At 54.4% G+C, this 25,208-nt stretch overlaps 1 protein-coding gene across 3 annotated transcripts; it reads left to right on the forward strand.

Moving 5' to 3' along the window:
• The first annotated feature begins 192 nt into the window (after positions 1-192).
• Positions 193-25,140, forward strand: NOP14 (NOP14 nucleolar protein). Of its 3 annotated transcripts, none has more exons than XM_053901749.1 (18): positions 200-478; positions 3,496-3,630; positions 4,149-4,290; positions 8,719-8,861; positions 9,341-9,475; positions 10,469-10,591; positions 11,775-11,906; positions 12,748-12,997; positions 13,921-14,051; positions 14,654-14,739; positions 15,753-15,888; positions 17,835-17,936; positions 18,447-18,600; positions 20,217-20,376; positions 22,523-22,670; positions 24,376-24,494; positions 24,651-24,806; positions 24,979-25,140. In XM_053901749.1, exons 1-18 carry the CDS (start codon positions 278-280, stop codon positions 25,076-25,078), a joined length of 2,553 nt encoding a protein of 850 aa, XP_053757724.1. In that variant the 5' UTR covers positions 200-277; the 3' UTR covers positions 25,079-25,140. The 3 variants fall into 3 exon arrangements, with proteins under 3 accessions (XP_053757726.1, XP_053757724.1, XP_053757725.1); XM_053901750.1 differs by lacking the exon at positions 200-478 and adding an exon at positions 2,714-2,897; XM_053901751.1 differs by lacking the exons at positions 18,447-18,600; positions 20,217-20,376; positions 22,523-22,670; ... (1 more) ...; positions 24,651-24,806; positions 24,979-25,140 and adding an exon at positions 18,006-18,355 and having other exon boundaries at positions 193-478; positions 17,835-17,958.
• The last annotated feature ends 68 nt before the right edge of the window (positions 25,141-25,208 follow it).

Here is a 25,208-nt window from a genome sequence, read left to right on the forward strand (position 1 = left end):
GGAGCTCGGCTGCACCTCTCGCCGCGGTGCGGCGCCGCGCAGGGCAGCAACGCTCCCAGAAGGCCGCGCGCAGGGAGGAAGTGGCGGGTCGGGAGAGCGTGGCCTGCTGGGAGTTGTGGTCGCTGGCCTGTAGGCGAATAGGCTAGCTCGCCGGTCGCTGGTGCGCCTCGCTGGCTCAGTTCTCGCGGGACGAGGGCGGGGCGGCTCTCAGGTCCCCGCACGCGTGTCCGGACGGAGCGATCCGTGCGGCTGGCCGAGCGGGCCTTCGCGGTGGCTGATGCGAGCCATGGGGAAGGCTGGGGGTGTCGCGGCGCGCAGGAAGGGTCTGGGGGCCCCGGCGGGAGGCCGCGCGAGACCCAACCCCAACCCCAACCCGTTCGAAGTGAAGGTCAACCGGCAGAAGTTCCCGGTCCTGGGCAGGAAGGCGCGCCACGCCGTGGGGCTGCCCGGGGTGTCGCGCGCGCGGGCCGTCCAGAAGGTGAGTGGCGGGAGTCGCGCCTCCGGGATGTGGGGACGTGCCGGGGCCGCCGCGGTCCCCGGAGCTGTGAAACGGAGGTCCCGGAGGGCGCTGGCGCCCTGGGGCCGCTAGGAGAGCCAGATGCGCTCCTTTCAAGACATCAGACTCATGCCGGCACGGCTGGGCGTTCTGTGGTGTGTCGTGTGAGCCTTCACGCCTGCTGCCCTTGCACGCGCGGCGGTGACGTTGCCCTGGAAAGCTGCTGCCGCTTCGTCGAGGTGCAGCATACGCGTGCTCGTCTCTCTCGGGCGTGGGTCACCGCTTCTGTGCCCCGTGACCCCTGCGCACACCTCCTACAGCCTTGTCCCTCGGAGACTCTGAGCTATTGGTTCGGGGATTGTGGATGCTCTTCCTCCCCGAGTAGGCAGACACGGGATGGGGATGCTTCACAGACGTTTGGAGAGCACGTGTTTCTGTCTTTCCAAGCGCAGCACCTTGTCCCTTGAGAGGAAACTGAAATGCTTCCTTCTTTCCCGTACTTAGGGTTCCAGAATAATCTGCACCTCTCGAAGTCAGTGCAGATGGAATTCTCTATCTATATGCAGCCTCTGAGACGCGTTCTTTGGTTTGTTCAGGATATTTGTTGTTACTGTAAGGAATATACACTAGTATTTTATTGAAAAGTTAAGGTAGGTGGGGAAGTTAAGGCACAGAAAGGGCGTGTATGTTTCCCAAGGTCTCATAACTGGTTTGAATGTCTGTGAAGCCTTAGCTCTGTTCTAGCTGCTGGGAGATAAAGGTCCACTGAGACTGGACCCCCTGCCTTCCAGGGCGGCCGACTGCGTCCTGTCATACAGTGTGCCATCCGGTCCAGCTTTGAACTGAATCAGTCGGCATCCTTCCTTCAAGGAGTGGTCACGACAAACTTAGGATGGACTCTGATCAGTGCCCCGGGGTCCACCCCAGGGCAGGCTCTGGGATGGGATGGTGTGGGCTCTACAAGAGCCGTGTTTATTTTCACCCCCTAGGCCTCAGTATTCTCATTGCTAAAGTGGGGATGGTAATAACCGTCTTTCTCTGCCAGTGGTTGTAAGGTTAAGTAAATAGCACATCGGGCACATAGGAAGCATTCTAGCATTCTCTAAACACGAGCTATTGTTCTTAGACTTCTCAGCTTGTCATTGTCAGACTCCTTCACAGTCTGGCCCAACCTGTTGTCCTTGCTTTGCCTCTTACAACTCAGTTTGTCCAAAAACTCCTACCTTACCTCCCCAAGGCTCCCAGGGGCTGGTGCAGGTCACCGCCTCTGATACTTTCCCAAGCCCTACGGCCCCAACAGGGCAGGTTGCTCACGCCTGTAGCACCTGGTGGACTCACCTGTCAGGTGCCACACCTCCACGTGCCCGGGGCCCCACTCCTCCGTGCTCTGTGCTGAAGGCCTGGAGGGAGGTGTTGGTGCCTCCTCTGATCCCCGGTGCTTGGCCCAAGTACTTAGTAGAAACAGGCCTTGGAAGGATTCAGAAGTAGAACCTGAGCGCTTTGGGGGCTGACAGTCTGGAGGAGGTACAGTAGGAACGTCGGAAACTTCTTCCTAGTGGGAGCCACACTGGAGCTCGGAAGGGCGAGCGGAATGTCACAGGTGGGGACCAAGGCACGTCGTCCCCTGTAGCGGAGAGTGTGGCACGGCATGGGGCGGAAGGGCTCAGAGCTGTCCCAGGGGAACTCAGGTCATCCGGGGCGGTTAAAGCTGGATGTGGGGGAGTGGGGCAGACAGGGTGGCAGGGGCTGGGGGGGGGCCGCGTCTTCTCAGTGACAGTCCCTCGGAAGTAAACGCACTGGCCCACGTGCCCTCTCTTTTGTCAGTGGCAGCGCTTTGGGCAGCACGCGCCATCGCATGGCCAGGCCTCACCCTCCTCAGTTCTCACAGAACTTGTGAAATAACAAGAGTTAACGTGGCCACGACCCCTCCCACCAGAATAGGCGTCGTACCAAGGAGTTCGTATTGAATCCTCGCCGTCAGCCTTACGAGGGAAGTACTGTTACCCCATTTAACGCATGAGGAACCTGAGACAAGAACGGTTCCAGGCCTTTCTTCAGGTCAGGAATGGAGGAGCCGAGACCCAAAGCTAGACCTGAGTGTGACGCACACCGTGCCCGGCTCTGTCCCGAGCCATCTTGTGGCTCCCGTACCGACAGCCTGAGGTGATCACTACCGTCACTTCCCTTTTATAGGTGAGGCCTCTGGTGGACAGAGAGGTGAGGTGCCTCCCAGAGTCGGAGCTGGGAAGTGGCGGGGCTGGCGGAATTCAGTGTCCACACGCTTGGCCTCACCTCCTGGGCCTCACACACGTGAATGACCACGAAAGTGCCACGCGTACTGGTTCGGAGTCGCAAATAACCTTTAGCAAGCAGACAGATTTATGGATCTGGAATCCGAGAGGTAACAGGGATTGACTGTTTACCAGCAAAGGCACGTGTGTACCAAAGAGAAAACGGGCACGCCTTACCACAGCCTTTGTGTCTGCGATCGGTTATGGCGTCACGGTTTACATATAGGGCTTCCTGTTCAAGTCCTTGTTCATGTCTCCCTTCCTCTCAGCCAGAACCTTAGCTCCTCCAGCTTCTCCACCTGGTGGAGCTCCCCCTGTGTGCTCCAGCGTTCTGCTTTCTTTTGCTTGCTGTTGTTTTTTCTTTAACCTTTAGTACTGGGCATGGAGGTCCCCACGCGTGCTCTAGGGAATCCCCTGAGCCCCAGACAGTCCTCTCTTCGTCTCCATTGTATGGTGGCAACCCAGCTTCCCTCGGTAACTGAGGTCAGTCTTTCCAGCTGGCAGCTCAGCCCCTGTATTTTGACTGTTGGTTTCAGTGGTCTGAGGCGTACAAAATGGCCAGGTGGCAGTGTCGTCTTAAGCTTCATCGGAACCATCCCGTGTCCCCTTGTAGGAACGTTTTCCCTTTAGGGACCAAGATCGCCAAGCCATCAGAGCTCCAAATTGCACTGGGACCAGTGTGAGATTTTTCTGTGATCTGTTTTCCAGCGTACCCAGACGTTACTGAAGGAGTACAAAGAAAGGGATAAGTCCAATGTATTCACAGATAAGCGCTTTGGGGAATACAGTAGCAACATGAGCCCAGAGGAAAAGATGATGAAGAGGTTTGCCCTGGAACAACAGGTATGCAAGACAATTGGAGGAGGGTCTTATGTTGCAGACCGAACAAGAGTCCAGCACAGGGAGAAGGCAGTTGCCCCGTGCCCGTTGTTCACCTATACTTGTGTGGGCACTCACGCACGAGGTGCAGATCCTATACCTTGTCTGCGTAGGCCAGGGGGAAGCAGCCTTTTGCAAATACCGCTTGGGTGGAAGAGTAGCTTAACTAGAACGTGCAGCAGGATGTGTCCTGGCGTTCTTGACTCAGTTGCTCCTGCGGCTTGGTCGGGTGGATTGCGAGTAGCTTGTGGAACATCCTGGCGGGTAAGGCTGCATGAGTTACCGGTGGCTGAGCTGGCCCGCTGATTTGGTTACCTTCCGGGGGTTCTGTTTATATCTGAATCACTGCTCACATGACCCAGAATAAACTGGAAGCTGCTTGGGCTGCGTTGTTACATTATGTAAATAGTGGAAGAATAACTGATTTTTGCTATTAAATGGTGGGGAATTTTTAGGAAATTGATTTTTTTTTCTTCTGTCAGCGACAACATGAAAAGAAAAGCATCTACAACCTCAACGAAGATGAAGAATTAACTCATTACGGCCAGTCTTTGGCAGATGTCGAAAAACATAATGACATTGTGGACAGTGACAGTGATGCTGAGGAGAGAGGAACGCTGTCTGGTAAGGGCGGGAGTGGGGGCAGTCTGCTCATCATTACTTTCGTCCAGCCCTTGGAGACCTAGGAAAATGTGGGATACAGGTACCACATCTCTAGCCTCTCAAGAATTGTACACGTGACAGGGTCTTTTGTGTGTTTTCTCACTATGTCCAGAGGGTGTATATGTACATAGACAAAGCCTTTTGTAGGCTGAGAAAGCACTTCCGTATCCCTTATCTTATTTGAACTTCACCGCAGCTCATTTTTACCCGTAGCTCAGAGAAACAAGGTGATTAGTGTGACCCATGATTCAGAGCCATGGGTAGAACCCACCTCACTGACTCTGCCCTCACCCACACTGCTTTGCTACCCCTGTTTAGTCAGTTTGGTCTGCATGTTTGAACTAACGGTTTTACGTGGTTCTTTTAGTCTTTATTACCATGGAATCAATTATGGCAGTTTGGGGAGTAGTTAATACTGGGCTTCTTATTTATAGATGGTATCATGGTACCAAAGCAGATGAAATTTAGCTTCGGGGCAGCTGGGTGACTCAGTGGGTTAAGCATCTGACTCTTGATTTCGGCTCAGGTCATGATTCACAGTTCGTGGGATCGGGCCCCACTTCGGGCCCTGTGCTGACAGCACAGAGCCTGCTTGGGAATCTGTCTCTCCGTCTCTCTGCCCCTCCCCTGCTTGTGTGCATGCTTGCATGTGCGCTCTCTTTCTCAAAATAAACAAACTAGGGGCACCTGGGTGGCTCAGTCGGTTAAGCATCCGACTTCAGCTCAGGTCACGATCTCGCGGTCTGTGAGTTCGAGCCCCGCGTCGGGCTCTGGGCTGACGGCTCAGAGCCTGGAGCCTGCTTCCGATTCTGTGTCTCCCTCTCTCTCTGCCCCTCCCCCGTTCATGCTCTGTCTCTCTCTGTCTCAAAAATAAATAAACGTTAAAAAAAAATTTTTTTTTAAATAATAAAAAAATAAAATAAACACACAAAAAAAGTGTCCCATTTTCTAACATCTTCAGAAGGATGCAGAAACTAAAACTGACTTAAAGCTTTTGTCTTTACAGTGTGTGGAAAGCTAAGGCGTTAAAGCCGCGATTGCCCTTTGAAATTTGGATGCTCCTGGGGTCAGAAGGCTTAGGACGTAGGGCACACATGGTTCTGTCGCATGGCACTGGGGATGGGACCACAGCTGTGCTGAGACTGGGGGGTTGTAGAAGACTAGTTTCACCTTCTGTGCCTTTCTCTTTGTCTTCTCATTGTTTGAGATTGTTTCGAGTGCTTAAGTGTTAAACACGGTCACTTAGCTGGTCATAACTCACTGTGGTGAAGGTGAGCGTTGACACCTTCATGTTTCCAAACTGGTCTTCACAAGGTGAGTGGCCTTGGCCTTATTGGCACAAGAGGCTGTGATGCTCGGGTGTCTGGAGGAGACGCTGGATTCCATGTCTTCCTGGTGTTGGGTCTTAGGGGCTTGACTTCATTAGAGATTTCCTGGCATCCTTTGATTTTGGTTATAAGCTCACCAAAACCCAGGTAACTTAGAAAAGAAAGGCTCTTATATTTGAAAATATGTGTACTCACTATAACTTCACAAAGGAATCATTTGGAAACACATTCTGTTTTGTCCAGCTGCATGACACGATATAGTCTCGTGTATTAGGAGAGGTGACAGGTGGCTGTTACTTCCTTGTGTAGCTGCAGAGGCTGAGGCTGAGGCTGGGCATTGGGAACTTGCCTGGGGCTGCAGAGCCAGGTGGAGCTACGCCTCACATCCCTCTGGGTTTGACTTAAACCGAAACCACGGTGTTACTCTCTATCACGTTATGAAAACAAGCATTTAACATACTGTAAACTATAGTTGGATTTCAGAATACATAAGTATCGAAAAAGCTTTCTAATTAAATCCTAATATAAGCACACTGATGGAAGATTGTTTTTCCAAGACTGAATTTGTTGTTTTTTGGGGTTTTTTTTTAATGTTTATTTATTTTGAGAGAGTACGCGTGTGCGTGCGTGCAGGGGAGGGTGAGAGAGAGAATCCCACACCGACTCTGCACTGTCAGCACAGAGCCTGATTTGGGGCTCAGTTTCACAACTGTGAGATCATGTCCTGAGCTGAAATCAAGAGTCAGACACTTAACTGACTGAGCCACCCAGGTGCCCCATGACTGAATTTCTTATGTAATACCACCTTATTAGTTAATGGTTTGTCTACTTTTATTTTCAGAAAATATTGTAAATAGTCTTGAATTACTAAAATACTAAATAGTGTTTTCTGATAAAGTTTCTAGGAAACAGAGGAATTGTTTATTAATAAATACTGGCTTATGTAGCAGGCACTGTTCTTGGTGCTATAAGAATAGCCGTGAATCGGGGCACCTGGGTGGCTCAGTCAGTTGGGCGTCCGACTTTGGCTCGGGTCATGATCTCGCAGTCTGTGGGTTCGAGCCCCGCGTCGGGCTCTGTGCTGACAGCTCAGAGCCTGGAGCCTGTTTCGGATTCTGTGTCTCCCTCTGTCTCTCTCTGCCCCTCCCCCGCTTAAGCTCTGTCTCTGTCTCTCTCAAAAATAAACAAACATTAAAAAAAAAAAAAAACAATAGCAGTGAATAAAACCTTCCTGCACCTTACTACTGGGAAGACCCAGACGATAAACAAAAGATGTCACTAAATTATATGGAATAATTGAAAGCAAAGTGTTGTAGGGTAAAAATAAAGTAAGTTCCAGGCTGAAATGTGCCAGTCAGGTAGTCTTGATTTTAGCCTCACTGAGAAAGAAGGTGGTGATCACATAAAGATTCAAGGGCAAGAGTGTCCAGGATGATCCTTACTTCAGGTGGGAACATGCCTGGGGCGAGGGATGATGGCAGGTGGGTGGACCAGAGCTACCTAAGCCACAAGAAAGATTTTGGCTTTTACTGAGGACCTAAAGCCATCAGAGGGCACGGAGCACGACTTCGCCTGTGGGGCCGAGCCAGGAGGATTGCCGAATGAATTAGATACGGGTGTGGGAGGAGGAGAGGGATCGGAAGATTCCCAGGGCTTCTGCCCGAGCACCTGTTAAGGTGGGACTGCCAGACATTGGGAGGGGCTGGACTGTGACGCGGACTGGCTTCAGGCGGTTTGAAAGGCTGTTAAACCTTCGCGGGAGGCCTCAGGCCTGGAGCTGCAGCCGTAGGGGCGGGAGGGAAAGAGCGGATGAGGCATCCTGGAGCTGCTGGAAACCACTTAGAAAAAAGCCCTTCCCGGAGGGAGTGGGAAGGGTCCCGAGCCCCTGGTGGTAGGCACAGTGAGAACTGGTGAGCCTGCCTCGGCGGGGAGCCCATCCAGCAGTGATGGGGAGCCCGGGCGACCCAGGACTCAAGGGCCCAGGAGCAGTGAGGGTGATAAGAGCGCCTCAACGGGAGAGAAATCAGATAATGACCCGATAGAATGGGAAAATTTGATTTGGGACAAAGGTGGTTGAACTGCTCAGGTCATTTCCTTGAGTAGCTGGGAAGGGATGGCCCAGACACTTGTGTGGTAATTGAGGGGCCGAGGATGATGCCCCAAAGATGCTCTCTGGTTGGGTGGGCGAGACTTCTAGTTTTCTCAGCTGAGAGCGGGTAGAAACGGAGCCCCAGCCCTGGTGAGTGGGCCGTGGAAACGATGTCACCGACCGGCAGCCTCAGGAGCCTGGCAGTGTTACAGACGATGCGCTTCCTTCCTGCACACACGTTAACCTGAGCAGCTGTGGCGGGGGCAGGTGCTCGTTGCGATCTCAGCAGGTGGCGGCAGCATTAACAAGAGGGCTGAGGCTGCCAGCAGTGTGGGACCCTGGGCCCCGCTGGGGAAAGCGGCCTGGACGTTCTGTTTCTGTTACTGGAAGTGAGTATGGCTTAATGTATAAGCCTCCATTTTCTCAGCTGAGATACTGGTTTTTTTAAGGATTCTTTCCATTCCAAAGGTGATGATTCCCACAGTGCTTTCTCTCTCATCTGCCCTGGTAAGTGGGGCCGGCTGAACATCAGTGTCTTATGCTGCTGGCTCGGGTTCCTGCCCTCGGGACTTTTTAATCTCCGAGTCCCTGCCCAAGAAGGTGTGAAGAATGGAGGTTCTGGTGCAGCCTGATCCTAAGATTTCCCTCCTAAGACTCATCACTCAGCTTGTTTAATTGAATTTGCTGGTCTTTTATGCAATGCAATCAGCAAGTAGATCCTTGGGGTTTCCAGCCATCAGGTCATGATCAAGTGGTATGCTATGTCTGGGTTTTCTTGGAGAGGTCTTGGGTGTTTCTCAAGTGCCACTGTGCCTGTGGTCTCGTGCAGCTACTGCGTGTGACCGTTTTTTCTTGAACACGGAATTGGTTCTCAAGACCACACTTGGGTAAACGCTGGTGGACCAGGGCAGGAAGTGGGTCCTGCGCCAGCGCCTGGGCTTCACAGACGTGTTTTCTGTTCTTTGTTGCCAGCCGAGCTGACCGCCACCCATTTTGGAGGTGGTGGTGCCCTCCTTCACAAGAAAACTGCTCAGCAGCAAGGCGAGGAGGGGGAGAAACCACGGTCACGCAAAGAACTGATTGAAGAGCTCATTGCAAAATCAAAACAGGAGAAGGTGCGCTAGCGAACTCGGTGGGGGCCTCCGTCACCAGAGACGCTCGCAAAACACTTTGGGACTTTTTTCCTTGTGCATCTTTAGGCTGTAGCTACCATTTTTCTGTGTACTTAATAGAAGCATTAATTTTGAATAGGGGTATTTTATTTCACCGTGTATATACTTCTCATGGTCCGTTGTGTTTTGGGGAGGGGTGTTTTTTGTCTGGTTGGGTTTTGTATTTTGACATTATTTTATCATTGTTTTACTACCGGCAGACTGTTCAGAGCGTCTTAATGAACAGTTTACAGCAGGAAATTAGTTCTGTGTGATGAGATTTTGTAGCTTTCCTTTTACAATACTGATTTCTCATGGTCTCTCTATTCTGCTGATGCATGAAGTGTTGACTCTGCGTCGAGTGTGGCCTGGACACTGACGTGGGGCTGCTCGGTCGGGGCCCAGCAGTAGTGGCACACACCGTGTCTCTTCTCTTTCCCCAGAGGGAGAGGCAGGCACAGCGAGAAGATGCCCTGGAGCTCACAGAGAAGCTGGATCAGGACTGGAAAGAGATCCAGACCCTCCTTGCACACAAAACACCCAAGTCTGACAACAAGGACAAAAAGGAGAAGCCCAAGGTGGGAGTCGAGTCGGTTGACCTTTCTCTGGGAAGAGGTGGAGGCCGGCGTCTCCTCTGGTCTGTTCCTGACATCAACAACTGTTTCCTTTTCTCTTGGTTCCTGCATCCTCCGGTGGGCAGGAACTTTTCCTAATGCATGTGGTGTCCGCGTAGAGAGACAAAAAGTGACTTCCATATCTACTCCTGAATAATTAAACTAAAGAAAATGGTGGTTTCTTGGTACGAGAAGTCCTCGAGGGTGAGACCTTCTTCAGGTGGTGTTTGAATTTTCCTATTACACGTTTGTATGTCTATGTATACAGTTACTTAGTTTTCCCTCCAAACAGTATATGGTTCCTACCACATTCTTTTTAGTCCGAATTGTTGGAAAAGCTGCATTTGCATGAGTGACTGCCTTCTAGGAAATACCCAGGATCTCACTGGATGACTGATGTGTGGCCAGCGTCCACCTTTGTGAGCCACTCTCACTGTCACTGCTGCCTTTACCCAACCCACATTTTGCGGGCTTCATGCCTAATGAGCAACATTTTATTAAAGCAGGTATGTTTTTAGAAGAATTTCCCAGGAGTGAAAATTCCTATGTATCTTTACTTAAAGTACCCTCAAGACTGAGGCGCCTGGGTGGCTCAGTCGGTTAAGCATCTGACTTCAGCTCAGGTCACCATCTCATGGTTCATGAGTTCAAGCCCTGCGTCGGGCTCTGTGCTGACAGCTCGGAGCCTGGAGCCTACTTCAGATTCTGTGTCTCCCTCTCTCTCTCTGTCCCTCCCCCACTCATAGTCTATGTCTCTCAAAAATAAACATACATTAAAAAAATTTTTTTTTTAAAGTTCTCAAGACTGATGAGAATAGCTTTCTTTCAAGAAGAAAAGACTCAGATATGGTTTGGCTTCATCCACCATGGTGTCCAGGGATTACTGGACATGCAGGAAGTGGCTGTGCAGGTCATTTTAAAAAACCCTAAATATGAAGTTCCTTCTTTCTGCCCTAGCCTGACGCATATGACATGATGGTCCGTGAACTTGGCTTTGAAATGAAGGCCCAGCCCTCTAACCGGATGAAGACACAAGAGGAACTGGCGAAGGAGGAGCAGGAGCGGCTTGAGAAGCTGGAGGTATGGGTGTGACTGTGACCGTGACCTGGGGCCCAGCGCCACTCGGCCCACATGGTCCACGCGGGAGACCTTCCTTCTGCCTTCTCTGAGGAGGGTCGCAGATGCTCTGTTTTATCACAGGAATCTTAGACTATTTGAAGTTTATGTTGATTTTACTATAAATATCTTTTTTATTATAGAAGCAAGAAAAATGCAGATAATACTCAAATACACCAAATAAACAGTGTTTGCTCTAATGCCTGTACCTCAGAGCAACTGCTAACTATAAAGCGTACTGCTTTCTCAACTTTTTTTTTGTGCCTTAAGCCTTTTAAAATTTCATACGTTAAAGCAAAAATTGGGGCACCTGGGTGGCTCAGTCGGTTAGGCATCTGACTTCAGCTCAGGTCACGATCTCATGGTTCATGAGTTCGAGCCCCGCATTGGGCTCTCTGCTGTCAGCTCAGAGCCCACTTCGGATCTTCTGTCTCTCTCTCTCTGCCCCTCCCCTGCTCACTCGCTCTCAAAGATAAACAAACACTGGGGCTCCCAGGTGACTCAGCTGATTGAGTGTCTGACTTCAGCTCAGGTCATGATCTTGCAGTTCATAGTTCAAGCCCCACACCAGGCTCGCTGCTGTCAGTGCAGAGCCCGCTTCAGATCCTCTGTCCCCCTCTCTCTGCCTCTCCCCTGCTTCTGCTCTCTCAAAACTAAAAAACGTTTTTTAAAAATTGAACAAGTAAACATTGTAAAAAATATACGAATGTTGGCACACCATTCTATGTCCCTTTCGGTACAGCCACATCACGAGCCTCCTCTGTCACCTGCGTATTTCCAAATAGCGGTGTGGTTGGGCTCGCGGCTTGGACACACGGACCACACCGCGGGGTGCCTGCCCTCTTCGGTGGTGTGCACTGGGGAGTTAAGTCTGCATAATTTAGCCAGAAAGACCTTAGAACCACAGGCTTGCCTTCCTTGTGACTAGAACATCCTTGGGCCACAGCATTTATTTTCATTCCTGTGCGATAGGAAGTCCCCCACTTGATGCCTGCTCGCCCGGCGCCTGCACGTTAGAAAGAAGACAGCAGGCTCAAAGCCGCTGCCGCAGGGACCGGGGCCCGGGGGAAGGAGGGCAGGGACGGCGTGCCTCCTGCCGACGAGCTCTGTGAGCCCAACAGGCGGCTTTGCTTTCTTTCCCGCTCAGGCTGCCAGGCTGCGGAGAATGCTCGGAAGGGACGAGGACGGCGGCACCAAAAAACCAAAACATCAGTCAGCGGATGACTTAAATGACGGCTTTGTCCTGGACAAAGACGACAGGCGCTTGCTTTCTTACAAAGTGAGTGTTTGCCTTTGCCGGTCGGCTTGCTCTTTGAATTCAAAAGCACAGTTTCCGGTGTCTCGTTTAATGGGTTTATCACAGGTGGAAAGTGTAAATCTCTGAGAACACTCAGGTGCTCTGTATCTGGGTGTCCCTGGCGGGTCAGGTCCCACGCCTGGAAGCAGGCTGGCTGCCCGGAGAAGGGGTATGCTAGTCCCCTGCTGTGAGTTCGCCTGTTAACATCGGCCACTTTGGTTTATGAGGGCTCAGCGTTGCTGTGGAGCGAGTTGAGCAAAATAATCGAGTTTCTGAAACCGGTAGTTTTTAGTTCACAAAGTCTGTAAAGTCTACACCCTTTCCCCTTTAGAGCGAATCAGGTTTCAGGGCGGGAATACAGACGCAGTTTTTTCAGCAGAAAAGGGTCCGAGGCAGGAAACGCCGGGCTATTGAGCAGGAGGGGACAGTCGGGGGTCACCCCCAGGTGTTGAGGTCCTGCCACCTCCAGGTGCAGCCCAAATGTTATGAAGTCCCTGCTGACCAGTCGTCTCCCAGCCCCAGAGCCAGTGGTGAGACACTGCAGACGTAGCCACCAGAGCCCACGGCCGCTGGTGCGCCTTCCACGCCTTGCCGCCCCGCGGCAGGAGCTAACCCTTGCCCAGAGCCCTGGCGACCGGGATTCAGGAGGCTGTCGGCAGGCCCTGCGGCTCAGGAGCTCACCGAGGTGGGGCCCGGTGCCCGAGGGCGAGTGCAGCACAGGGTTGGTGCTCCGTGTGCGGCGTTTTGACGTGGTTACAGGATGTGCCAGCTGCGTGCTCCCCGGGGAAGTGAGCCTGCGGTGTCCCTGTCTGTTCTACTCCAGGATGGAAAGGTGAGCACCGAGGAAGAGCAAAGCAGGGAAGCCGGTGACGACAACAGTGACGAGGAACAGGGTGAAGGCCCGAGCGAGGACTCAGAGGAGAGCAGTGGCCCTGATGGGCACTCGGACCTGGAATCGGACGTGGAGAGCGAGGAGGACAGAGAGACCCAGCAGGCTCCAGGGAAAGGGCTGAAAAGCGATGGTCACAAAGCTCGAGAAGCTGCCAGAACAGAGCTGCCCTATACCTTTGCAGGTAGACCGCTGGCTTTTCTTATGTCTTGGGATGACCTCCACGACCTGGCGATGTGTCTGCCTCGCTGGGGCCCCTCTGAGGAGTGGGGGCCGAGGGCACGCTTCTGGGCACACGGACACCTGCCTACCTGTGAAGTCTTGGCTCGTGGTGTCATTCTCCCCGCTGTCTGGCCGGAGTGTTAGCCAGCCTTTGTGGTGTGACTGCAGGTGGTTTTGTAGGCCCATGGCAAAATGAGGACGCCACGTGCCTTTCCTTAGAAGCTCTCTGTGCTCTTTCCGTGGCCAGCCTTTTGTGGTGGAATCGTGGCCGCCCCGGAGAGCCAGGGCAGGGCCTGGGAAGTTGGGGAGCCGCCTGTGAGGAGGCTTCCCGTGTTCAGACCTGGGCAGTTGAGTGGCCACATAGCATCTTATAGCAAACGTGGCGTGTCCCGTTGTCTGGTTTGCAGAGAAGAATCACCTGGTTCTGGTGAGCAGCCCTAGGTTGTCCCGTGACTTAGGGTCACTTCCAGAGGAGACACTGGGGGGCGAGGCCTGCGACGGTGGGAGTCTGGGGGTGGTGACGGCACCCACATGGCTTCTTCCGTGTCGGTCTGAGCCCAGTCTGGACACTAGAACCAGGGCCGTGCCCCTTGAAACTCCCGTGTGCTGGCCGTGGAGTCGTCGTCTCACTGGGGCTGTGCTCGGGTGCCTGTCACTGATCGTAGCCGTCCCACCTCACCTCAGCCCCAGGACGCTCTGGAGCACATGTCAGTTGCACCAGAGGTAGCTGTGGTGTGAGGCGAAATGTGTCTGCAGAATCGTGTGAAATCGTGTTCTGGTGAAGTATATCACTAATGTTCCTTTCCGTTCTTAACCTCTGGGTTATCAGAAACATGAGTCTCATTTTGAATAGTAACCGTGGCACGTGTTTTGTGTTTTCGATAGCCCCTGAGTCCTACGAGGAACTTAAATCCTTATTATCAGGGAAATCGACGGAAGAGCAGCTCTTGGTGGTGGAGAGAATTAAGACCTGCAACCACCCCAGCCTCGCGGTGGGAAACAAAGCGAAATTGGAAGTACGTGTTGGGCATTGTGGGTGGCAGGGCAGCCCCGCTCTGGGTCAGAATGCTGACTGTCCCGCGGTGCGCCTCAGCGCCTCGCGGCCGTGAGCACCGCGCGGTGACCGCGGAAGGGGGGGTCGGGGCAGGCCGAGGGCCACCTCTGCTGACCACACGGGCCCAGGAGGAGGCACCGTTGCCCTCCGCCTGCAGGCGAGGAAAATCAGGCTCAGGGAGTGGCTCACCTGGCCGTCAAGTGGCAGAACTAGACTTAGGGAGATGAGTGACTGGGAAGGTGCCCCTCTTCCCGCTGGGCGCGCGCATTCACGGAGCAGGTGGCGGTGCCGGGTGTGTGCTTGGTTGGTCTTCAGGCTCGGGTGTTGTCCGCCATGATGGACGAGTGCGCACCTCAGCCCGCAGCTGTCCCGTTAACCCACCGCCCAGTGTTCCACAGGAATCTTGGCCCGCGTTTCGCAAGGTGCCCCCGTCAGTGGCCCTGAGGTGTGTGCGCACGCGCTTTAGTCAGAGTGTAGGTGGCGGTGCCTTGCACGGCTTGCGTGCCTGTGGTCTTTATTCTGGGACTCGGCACTGAACTCTGTTCCCAATCTGTGTTCCTGCAGAAACTGTTCGACTTCCTCTTGGAATACATTGGAGATTTGGCTACAGATGACCCACCAGACCTCAGAGTAATTGATAAATTGGTTGTGTAAGTACAGATGATCCAGTTGAACTGGATCACGGGGCTGAGTTGAACAACTTTTATCCTACTTACAGCCACAAAAATACACCTCGGAGTTACTAAGGTTGCCCTTGTAAATAGACCCCACAGCATACACCAGCTACGGTGATCTCAGTGAAGACGCCCCCTCTGCATGGCGTTAGCACACTGCTCCTATCACCCTGGAGAGCGATATGATGGTACCTACAAACAGGTTGACTTTAAGACAGTTGAACACTTCAAACTCGTTCCTGGTGTTTGAAGATTAGCTTTCTGTTTTGTTCACCGGTACAATTTCGAGCTCTGCTCGGACAGGTGAAAGGTGTTTGGGACACGTGGTAGACTCCATTGTGGTGTCCAGGAACCCGCCCGCCCCAGGTTCACGCCTCAGTGGACCCTGACAGGCTCGTGCTGTGAGCGTCAGGGAGGTTGGTCCCTCTGGTCTGCCTGTTCCCACCCTGCCCGGCGATGGCTGGGGTCCTCGCTGCACCAGAACTCCTGTGAAAGCAGGCCCTGGAGCGCGGCTCCTGGGCCGGGTCATCGGAGGGAGGTGTGGGGGAGGGAGGATTAAGTGAGCACGAGTAGCTTACGGGTGCCTCTCTGGGGCCAGCCACACACTGTGCACCCCACCCCCCATGCCACCTTCTGCCAGCACGGCAGGGCTCACAGAGGGTTCCCGTGGACAGCGCCTTGGCACGGTCTTCTGAGTGTGGCACGTAGAACGAGCCGCTGATGGCATTACCTTTCACTACCATTGCTGCTAAAATCTCAGGCTGTTTGAAGAGATGGCGAAAGTAAGTGTAGATTGTTATAGAACAAGCACTACTGGAAAAATTACCTGGATCGCCAGGAAGGCCAGCCAGATCAGTAAGAGGAGAAGTGGCTTCATCCAGGGGCTTCCAGTGCATCACAGGGAAACGGTGAACGTGAAGTCTGGGGGCTCTTTTTCTGTTTTTGTTCTCTGGAGTCATTTTCACCTGACCTGTGTTTCTGATTAACAGGCAGTTATATAATCTTTGCCAGATGTTTCCTGAATCTGCAAGCAGCTGCATACAATTTGTCCTCCGAGATGCCATGCACGAGATGGAAGGAGCGATTGAGGCCAGAGGCCGGGCGGCGTTTCCAGGCCTGGACGTGGTGAGCAGGGGTGTGGTCTCAGCCACCAGGGGCCAGCGGCATTGGCCCCTGGGAGGGCTGACTGAGCACCGTGCGCGGTTACTACAGTGTGCGTAGTTAGAGCTTCCAGACTGATCTGGAGAACAGGCCGGAACTAGGTGGGAAGGACTGTTTATCCATTAACAGTGAACTAAAATGTGTTTCGTAAAAGAGGAGACTGTGGTTTGATTCCACGCCAATGGGGCTGTGCGTGGCCTTAGTGGCAGAGAGACTTTAGGGTGAACAGAACACGTATGTTTTCCTACGGCCCCGAGCCCTCGTGCTGGAGCTGCTCTGTCCCAGTGTCTGCTCACTGAGGCACCTGCGTGGCTCCGAGGTTTCTAACGGTCCCGTAAGAGCCGCGGGCTGCGCTGTCAGCCTCGGTGACTTTGAAGAAATACTTGTTCCGTCTGTCCCACTTCAGGCTTTTCTGTGGAAATGTAACAGTGATTAACAAACTTAAAAATACAGGATTTACGTGCCTGGTTTTAAAGCCTCTCCAGAGCAGGATCTGAGCCAGTGCCCCTGCACCGCTGCTGCGACTTCCTTCTGTGAGCCTCGGCCCTTAGCAGACTCTCCCTGTTTACCTGCTGATTGGTGGCCAAGGAGACACAGCCTGTCTCCCCACGGAGTGTCCGTGCAGAGACCGTGCAGCAGGGCCATAGACAGCGCCTGGGCCCCATCCCTGCTCCTTAGATGAGCTGTGTGGCCCTGGCCTTTCTCCTCGTCTGGAAGCGGGGGTGACGGTTACAGTAATGCCTGCCCTAGAGATCTGATGTGAGGATTCACGACCTAACACGCGGAATGTGTCTGTGTCACTGCCTGGGTGCAGCAGTCACTAACCTGGGGCCATCACCCCTCACGACCGTTCCTTTAGCGGACACTCGTGGTCTGCTGCTGGTAGAGCGAGGGGTCGCGGGGGGCGGGGGTGCTGGGGGCCAGGTGGGCTGTCCTCCACCTCTGTCTCCCTGTGCCTTGTGTCCCCTGGAGTCCCAGGTCAGAGTGAGGTCGAGGGCTCTGTGGGAGGCCCTCCTGGTAGGTCTGTGGTTGACCGTCGAGCCCCTGCCAGGAGCTTCGGAAGGAGTGGGGTCTCCTGGGGTGCACCTGACATTTTCAGAGTGATCTAGTTCTGGGTGTTTTGGGGGATTTCTTGGTGCCTTTGAACAAGATGAAGGGTCTGCAGATTCGACGCTTTTCTGCTTTAATCTGTGAACCAGCCTCTTCGGTGCCTTCCAGGGTGGGTAGCCTGTGGGTGCACCTTTCCCTGTTAGTCCCTGAAAAGTAACTGCCTGTGATTGTCGCCCTCCTCCCCCCGTCCTCGGGGCCCCCATCCAGTGCGTGCGGCCTCGTCTGTTTTTATCCCAGAGCCACCACTCACGCCCCGGTTCTTCAGGGCTGGGCCGAGCCTGGTGCAGTGGGACTCTGTGCGTTCTTTTCCCCTCTTCCCGACCCGACCCGGCACTTGTCTGCCCCGCCCATCTCCCTGTCTCCAAGCCTCGGCACCTGCCTTTACCCATGAGAGAGAGAAACGGTGGCCTGTGGTCTGTAGCGTAGCTTTAGTCTCCACGGCTCCCACTCTGAGTCTAGCTGAGGGCGATCCCACGTGTTTGAGAGGAATTATTTCGGTGAGCGGTCCTCCCGCGTCCTCTGCCCGTTTCTGCCAGGCCGTCGGCGTGTTCGTCAGTGCATCGCGGCTGCTCTGGTGGACTGTGGCGCGTGTGGTGGGTGTGAGCCAACACGTGCAGGGAGGTGCTGCCCTGGCTACCGGACGGCGGCGAAGGTGGGACATGGGTGTGACGTCGCAGGCGCTCCGCTGCCCTTGACCGGGACGGTCAGAGCCCGATTTGCCGCCAGGCCCTCTGTAAAGGTCGTGTTTGAACTTCACTCTGCTGTGTCTTTAATCTGTGTGGTAACACTTTGTCTTTTAGCTCATTTATTTGAAACTGACTGGGATGCTGTTTCCGACCTCTGACTTCTGGCACCCCGTCGTGACGCCTGCGCTCGTGTGCATGAGCCAGCTGCTCACCAAGGTACGTCCTCGGGCCCCGCTCGGTGAGCCCGTGGCGGCGCAGGGCTTGTGACCCTCGGGGCCACGGGAGGGAAAGTCATCCAGCGGGGCCTGTGGAGACGACCAGTCAGTATCTCTGAGGCTAGAAGTGGCCCCGGACGAGGTTACAGAGGATGTGACACCAGAGAAGACAAGTTCATGGTGAAGGCATCAAGTCTGATGTGGGGTCTTGTCCCCATTTTGGCTTTAAAAAGCCCAGATAGTCTCGTTCTCCTTGGTCAGGCATATGGCTGGTTCACTAACGGCGGTAGGTGCCATTGTAACTGTTCTTGGGAAGGGAGAACACTAGGGTCGCCTCCCCTGAATACAGCACGCAAGGGAGACACACACACACACGCACGCACACACACTCCTCTGTGCAGGTGAGGCTCTGGGGCCACACGTCTCACCCGGGAAGCCAGGTTGCATACCTGGTGCAGCCTTCCAGAACATCACTCCAGACCGCTGACCATGCCCTGTGCCTCTGTGCCAGTGTCCGGTCCTGTCCCTCCAAGACGCGGTGAAGGGCCTGTTCGTGTGCTGCCTGTTCCTGGATTACGTGTCCCTGTCTCAGAGGTTCATACCCGAGCTTATCAATTTTCTCCTCGGGATTCTCTACATCGCAACTCCAAACAAGCAAAGCCAAGGTGAGCTGGTTTGAGGGAGCTTTCTCAAGTTCATTACACGTTAGCATTCTTTTTGAGGACTTTTAAAAGTAACTCGTACTACTTGTAGAGGGTGTGGGACGCGGGAACGTTAGGCCAAACCATCTGGAACCCTGCTGTCCAGAGGAGCAGCCTTTCCTTCCCCCGCTTTTGTTAATGTTTATTTTTGAGAGAGAGAGCACATGATTGTGTGGACACACTGCACCCTGAGAGAGTCGGGACCCTATTGTCTGTGTCCCCCGTGTCAGCCGGCAGCCACGTGCACGAGCCTGGACGGTGGCATGCTGGGTACGAAGCACAACGACCAAGACTTCCCGTTAAAGATAATAAGACACATCAGGGTTTTTTATATTGATTATGTGTTGAGATAACGTTTTTACATTTTGGGTTAAATAAGTATGTCATTAAGATCTATCTTTTCATTACTTTCTCTTACAACAAGAACTTCTCACTCACTCTGCGTGGCTCACATCGTCTTTCCAGCGGCTCAGCCCTCCTCTGTGTAGTTTCTAGTTTCTACTGTGGGGATTTTGGGAGGCGTAGCCATCAAAAGCAACATTATGACAGGAGGGAGTTGTAGTGTTTGTTGATCTTCTAGACTGCCCCCTACTCTCCACTCCCCTGTCTGCCTCTGGCCACGCCCAGGATGTGACCACACACCCTGCTTCCCTCTCGGGTTGTCGAGGTGTCGCTTGATCTCTGCCCCTCGCTCTTTCGTGTCCGTAGGATCAGCTTTCCCGCCCCGATCGTAGATCGTGTCTCAGGGTTAAGGCGCAGATCTGATGCTGCCTGTTGTGCGGAGCACCTCACCAGTGCTGGGGCGGGGGCGGTGGGACGATTTCAGACCTTCAGGGGTGCGGCTGAGGGAGCCCAGCAGCTCCTCTGTCCAGTACCCTAAACATGGGGCCTGTCCTACTGTCCCCTTGTGACCTCACGGCAAAACCTCCCTGCACGCCGCTCTGCTCCCTGGCCACTGACCCCCCATCACATGCTCCAGCGTGCTAGGTGTGCTTTTGGGCCCTGGAGAGGCTCAGTCGTGCCCCGGGAACCTGCTGCAAGATGGTCATAGCCCAAGGTGAGGGCTGCAGTGAGATGCACTGGGCGCTGGGGTGGGGGGAGGCGGGGGGCAGGCTCGCTGTCAGCCCACCTTCCCCTCCCCCTTTGCCTGCTGTGCCTGGAGCCCACCAGGCCTGGCAGGCCGTGCTTGCCGCCTCAGTTGCTCTTCAGGGCGGTAACTGGGTTAAGTCCTTGTCACTGGCGTTTGTCCTCTGTGACAGGTGTTCTCTGACCTGGCTGGTCAGCTGTACCATCTGCCTCCCGCCCTCCCCCTGCTCTGCTCCGCCGTGATCTTTCTGACACTCAGTCTTGTTCACTTCTGTCGTGTAGGTGTTGTCTACTGCCTGTCTCCCCGGCGAGGTCAGGGACCTGGTCTGTTCCCTCAGGCACACCTACGAAAGCTGTAGTCCCACCCGTGCGTGATAAAAATAGGGTGTGTGTGTCAGAAGTGAATTTTCTACAGGCCTCACCATGTAGAGCCTGCCCTCTGAGCCCAGTAATGCTCAGAGGCTGTCTCTGTCCTTGTCCCACCTGGAATTCAGGTTACACTCTGGTGCACCCTTTCAGAGCATCTGGGAAGAATTCAGAGTTGCTTTTGGTTTCTGATGAAGAGGACATAGCCACATGGCAGAGGAGAGGCCTCTCCCTCCACTGGGCAAATGGACCGAAGGCCCAGACTAAGACGGAGGCCAACCACATGAGGTAGGTGTATGGCCTGGGGCACCTGGGAGGGCGTGCCTCAGTGCCTGGCCTGGAGCCAGACATGACCAGGAAAGCACTCAAAGGACGCACCAGTGTCCACTCTGCGGAGGATGTAAACTTAACATGTTTATATCCTCTAAAGACTCTACAGAAAAGCTGTTAGATCCAATAAGTTAATTCAGTGAAGTAGCAGAATACAAAGTCAACAAAAAATGTCAGCTGCATTTCTATGCACAGTGAACAATTGAAAAGAAAATTAGAAAATTTTACTTACAGTAGTGTCAAAAAGAATAAAATATAGGAATTAACCAAGGAGGGAAAAGACTATCGAAACTATAAGAGATCACTGTAAATAAATGGAAATACATCCCATGTTCATGGATAGGAAGACTTAATCACCTCCAAATTCTGTCACATTGGGGATTAGGTTTCAACATGTGAATAGGGGCAGGTCACAAACACTCCGTCTACAGGAGGAGGAGTATGAGGAGGACCAGGGGTTTTTGTCAGAAGTCTTTATTTATTCTCTGATTTTCAGAATTGTGGATTCTTTCAAGTGTTCCTTTGTCGTAGTAAAACAACAGAAGGTTTACCATGCTAATCATTTTTTTAAAATTTTTTTTAAAGTTTATTTTCTGAGAGAGACAGAGCATGAGTGGGGGAGGGGCAGAGAGAGAGGGAGACACAGAACCCAAAGCAGACTCCAGGCCCTGAGCTGTCCGCACAGAGCCTGATGCAGGGCTGGAACTCACAGAGATCGTGACCTAAGTCGAAGTCAGACGCTCAACCAGCTGAGCCACGCAGGTGCCCCGGGTCTTAGTCATCTTTAAGAGAGCAGTTGAGTGGTATTAAATATATTTGCACTGCGGTGCAGCCACCACACATTCATCCCCGGAATCTTCTCATTTGCGAGACTGAAATTGTGTACCTATTGTACACTCCCTCCCCAGCCCCAGACTCCCACCATCTACCTTCTGTCTCTGTGGATGTGGCTCTTCTAGGGACCTCACTGAAGTGGAATTACAGAGTATTTGTCTCTTCATTTTTGTCTTATTTCACTGAGCATACTGTCCTCAAGGTGCAGGTATGAGAATTTCCTTCCCTTTTTTTTTTTTTTTGATTTTTATTTTGGAGAGAGCATGAGCAGGGGAGGGGGGGCAGAGGAAGAGAGAGAGGGAGAGAATAGCAAGCAGACTCCACGCTCGGCACAGAGCCCCACATGGGGGCTTGATCCCACGACCCAGGGATTGTGACCTGAGCCAAAATCAAGAGTCAGATGCTCGACCGAGCCACCCAGGCACCCGAGAATTTCCTTACTTTTTAAAGGCCGAATAATATGCCGTTGTCTGGATGAACCACATTTTGCTTCTCCACCAGCGGACACTTGGGTTCCTCCACATCTTAGCTATTGTCAGTAATGTCGCAGTGGATGCGGGTGTACGGGTATCTCTTTGAGGCCCTACTTTTAATTCTTTTCAGTGTATGTTCGGAAGCAGGATTGCTGGGCCACATGGTAATTCTGTGTTTAATTTTTTTGATGAGCCTCCCCACTCAGTGCCATATTTTACATCCGCACCGACAGTGCACAGGGTTCCGGTTTCTCCACATCTTCACCAACATTTATTATTTCATTACTATCATTTTTTTTAGTAATAGGCATTCTCATGGGAGTCAAGTGACAACTCGTGGTTTTGATTTGCATTTCCCTAAAGACTAGTGACGTTGAGCATCTTTTCATGTGCTTCTTGGCCATTTGTATGTCTTCTGTGGAGCAGTGTCCGTCCAAGTCCATGAAAGGAAAAAAAACCTGTCCTAAAATTTTGAAGATCTGTCTGCTTGATTTTGCAAATAGTAATTTAAAACCTAACACAGAGCCACTCTCCCAAAGTTGTTACTGCATTTCCTACAACGGTCCTTTAGACTTGGGGACGAAAGGTGTGTCTCGCGGTGTTTCTGGCCCGATGCCGTGAGCCGTCGGCTGCTGCGGACACTGCGCGGGCAGGGTCTCCGCTCCGGTGGCCCCGCGGCCCGGGACAGGTCCCGGAGTTGAGTGCTGCCAGGGTGGTTGGCGGAGGCAGTGACCGACGGGAAGGAGCCGGCTCCCGTCTGGCCACCGGCCCTGACGCCGGGTGTCGCCCTCTTGCAGACTGTCCTGCCTGGCCGTGTGTCTGGCTCTGGTGAAGCGCTGCGTGCTCACGTACGGCCCCCTGCCATCCTTCCACGACATCGTGCGGCCCCTCCGGGCCCTGCTGACGGAGCACCTGGCCGCCTGCAGTCACCCCCAGGAGCTCCAGGTGAGGCTTCCCAGCCACCTCGGGTGGGTGGGGAGCAGGTCAGGGGGCGTTCCCGTCACGAGGCTGTGACTCTAGGAACCGGGGACACCAACGGGAAGGCGCAGTAGCGGGGGTGCCGAGGGAGAAGGCACTCGGCCTGCGCGGGGTCTGGCTTGAGAACCTGGTCTGAGAGCTGCCCTGTGGTCACGTGCCCTCTGGGCTCCGCATCCCCTGCGCCTCACAGGTTTTCTGAGAACAGTCCCACGGTTCTTTACAAGGTGACAGAAGCCAAGAAGGACCCCCTCGGTTTCTCTCAGCAGATGTCTTCAACAGCTGCCGGTTGTGTGGCACGTCTTTTGGTCGTGCCTCCGTTAACCTCCAGACCCTCCTTCCCGTGGGTGCCCCGCCTCCCCACCCTGTCTCCTCTGGAGTCGTCCCCAGCCGGCCATAGGCTTCCGTCCGAGGGGCCGTCAGGGCCCGTCAGGAGGCGAAGGCGGGACTGTGGTGTGTCAGGCCAGGCGAGCTGGCACCCTCCCTTCACCCGCTCGGACCCCGTCATCTGCAGAGTTGACACCTGCCCTTTTCTCTGCCTGCAGCGCTGTCCCTAAAGACCGGCGGCTCGTCCCCTCGCTTTCCTCAGGAAGCCGGGCCGTCTGGGAGGGAGTGGCCCCTGCTGCTCACCCCCTCCCTGGCCTCTCCTCCACAACACATTGTCATGTCTCTCCCCTGCTAGCACAGGGACAGGCCGTGTCCGTGAGGACAGGAGCTCAGCCGTCCCTTGTTGGACACCCTCCGAGCCCGGGCGGTCCACACGGAGTCACCTCAGCACGTAGAGATTGAGGAGGCTAAGGTGTCAACAGCTGTGTCTTACTGTAGGTGTGGCTGTGGCTTGTCCTTTAAAGGACGGAGTGGCTCTCTGGTCCTGCGGGATTTGGTCTGACCGAGGGGCCTCGATGGCGCTAATGGACCCGGGGCGAGCCAAGCTGGCCGTGCCTCACGTGCAGTTCCTGTGGAGATGGGGCTTTTGGCCTCAGAAGCAACTGTGTGGGCCGGGGGTGAGGGGTGCTGTGCCCGTGGTGCCAGAGGCCTGAGTTCCAGGACACAGCTATGTGAGGGGAAAGGAACCGTCAGTATGCCGGCTTCTAGAAGGTTCCTCAGAAGTCACAGCCGGGGTGAAGGTACCTTAACCATCTGGTTCTGTAAGGTCAGATCACAGAGTCGGGTAGAAACTCAGTCTTGCCCCCATAGTGTGGCTCCCCGTCGGCTGCCCCTGCACTCCTCGCCACTCGGGGTACGAGCGAAGGCCGTCCCGTATGTGTCCTTAACGGGTGGATCACTGGCGCCCATTGTGAGCAGTTTCTCCGGGGAAGGAGATTCCACTGTGTCTGCCGGACGCCAAAGCACAGGCGGTCCTCACTCCTACGTGTGCCAACAAGACACCCTTTTGCACGGGTCTCGGTGGCCCTGCAGTCCTGCCAGCCGGAAGTGGGAGCCAGGACGGGAGCCGGCCCGCCGTGCACCGGCCCCCACCCCTGTCGGCATGAAGGGGGCTCCCTCACAGCCGGGCCCTCACCCCTTTACTTAGCGGAGGAGGCCGGAGCCAGAGGGGCGCGGCAGGGGGGCCGGGTCTCTGACCCGTTTCCTGCCCGGGGCCCGGGGCCCGGGGCCCGGAGGCCACACGCCGGCGGGCCCGCCGCAGCCTCCCCTCCGCCTGCCCGCGTTTCAGGACCTGTGCCGGAGCGCGCTGGCCGCCATGGGGAAGCAGGAGCGGCGCTACCGGCCGCTGATCTGTGAGAAGAGCAAGCCCGTGCCGCTGAAGCTGTTCACCCCCCGACTGGTCAAAGTGTGCGTAGCCGCGTTCCCCCGGCCCCGCTCGAGGGGTCCAGCCCCGGGGCGCAGGAGGGCTCGGGATGGGGAGCGGTGGGGGGGACAGCCACGGGGGGGGGGGGGGGGGCAGACTGCCCGAGGCGGGCGGGCTTGACCGCGGCTCTCCACTCTCAGCCTGGAGTTTGGGCGGAAGCAGGGAAGCAGCAAGGAGGAGCAGGAAAGAAAAAGACTGATCCACAAACACAAGCGTGAATTTAAAGGGGCCGTCAGGGAGATCCGCAGGGACAACCAGTTCCTGGCTCGGATGCAGCTGGCGGAGACCCTGGAGCGGTGAGGAAGCCGGGGGGCTGCCTGACGGGGCGGGGTCGGGGGGGGAGGCCTGGGCCCCTGACTCCCCGCGTCTCCGTGGGTCCGGCGCCCGCGTGCTCGTTAGCGGCTCGCGGGCAAGACATCCTGCAAAACAACTAATCCAGAAAATGGGGTTTTGTCCTTTGCTTTGAAGGGATGCGGAAAGAAAGCGAAAAGTGAAACACCTTTTTAACAGTCTGGCCACACAGGAAGGGGAATGGAAGGCTCTGAAGAGGAAAAAGTTCAAAAAGTAAAGTTTCGCACATTAGGCAAGGAGATCCTGTAGACTGAACGTAATAAAGGCTGCCGAACTGTCGGTGTGACTTCTTCTTCCCCGCGCCACAGCCCCGCAGTCCTCCGTGACAGCCACACCGACCGGCCGGG

This window comes from Panthera pardus, unplaced genomic scaffold (genome assembly GCF_024362965.1).
Source record: "Panthera pardus isolate Hobbes unplaced genomic scaffold, ASM2436296v1 HiC_scaffold_13, whole genome shotgun sequence".
NCBI lineage: Eukaryota > Metazoa > Chordata > Mammalia > Carnivora > Felidae > Panthera > Panthera pardus.

What these genes read in the sequence shown, in the direction of transcription:
- NOP14 (XM_053901749.1), top strand. Translation starts at nt 278, where the DNA reads ATGCGAGCCATGGGGAAGGCTGGGGGTGTCGCGGCGCGCAGGAAGGGT. An exon ending in GGTTTGCCCTGGAACAACAG is followed by an intron (nt 3,631 to 4,148) that starts GTATGCAAGACA and finishes TTCTTCTGTCAG; the next exon opens with CGACAACATGAAAAGAAAAG. An exon ending in CTGGCGGAGACCCTGGAGCG is followed by an intron (nt 24,807 to 24,978) that starts GTGAGGAAGCCG and finishes TTTGCTTTGAAG; the next exon opens with GGATGCGGAAAGAAAGCGAA.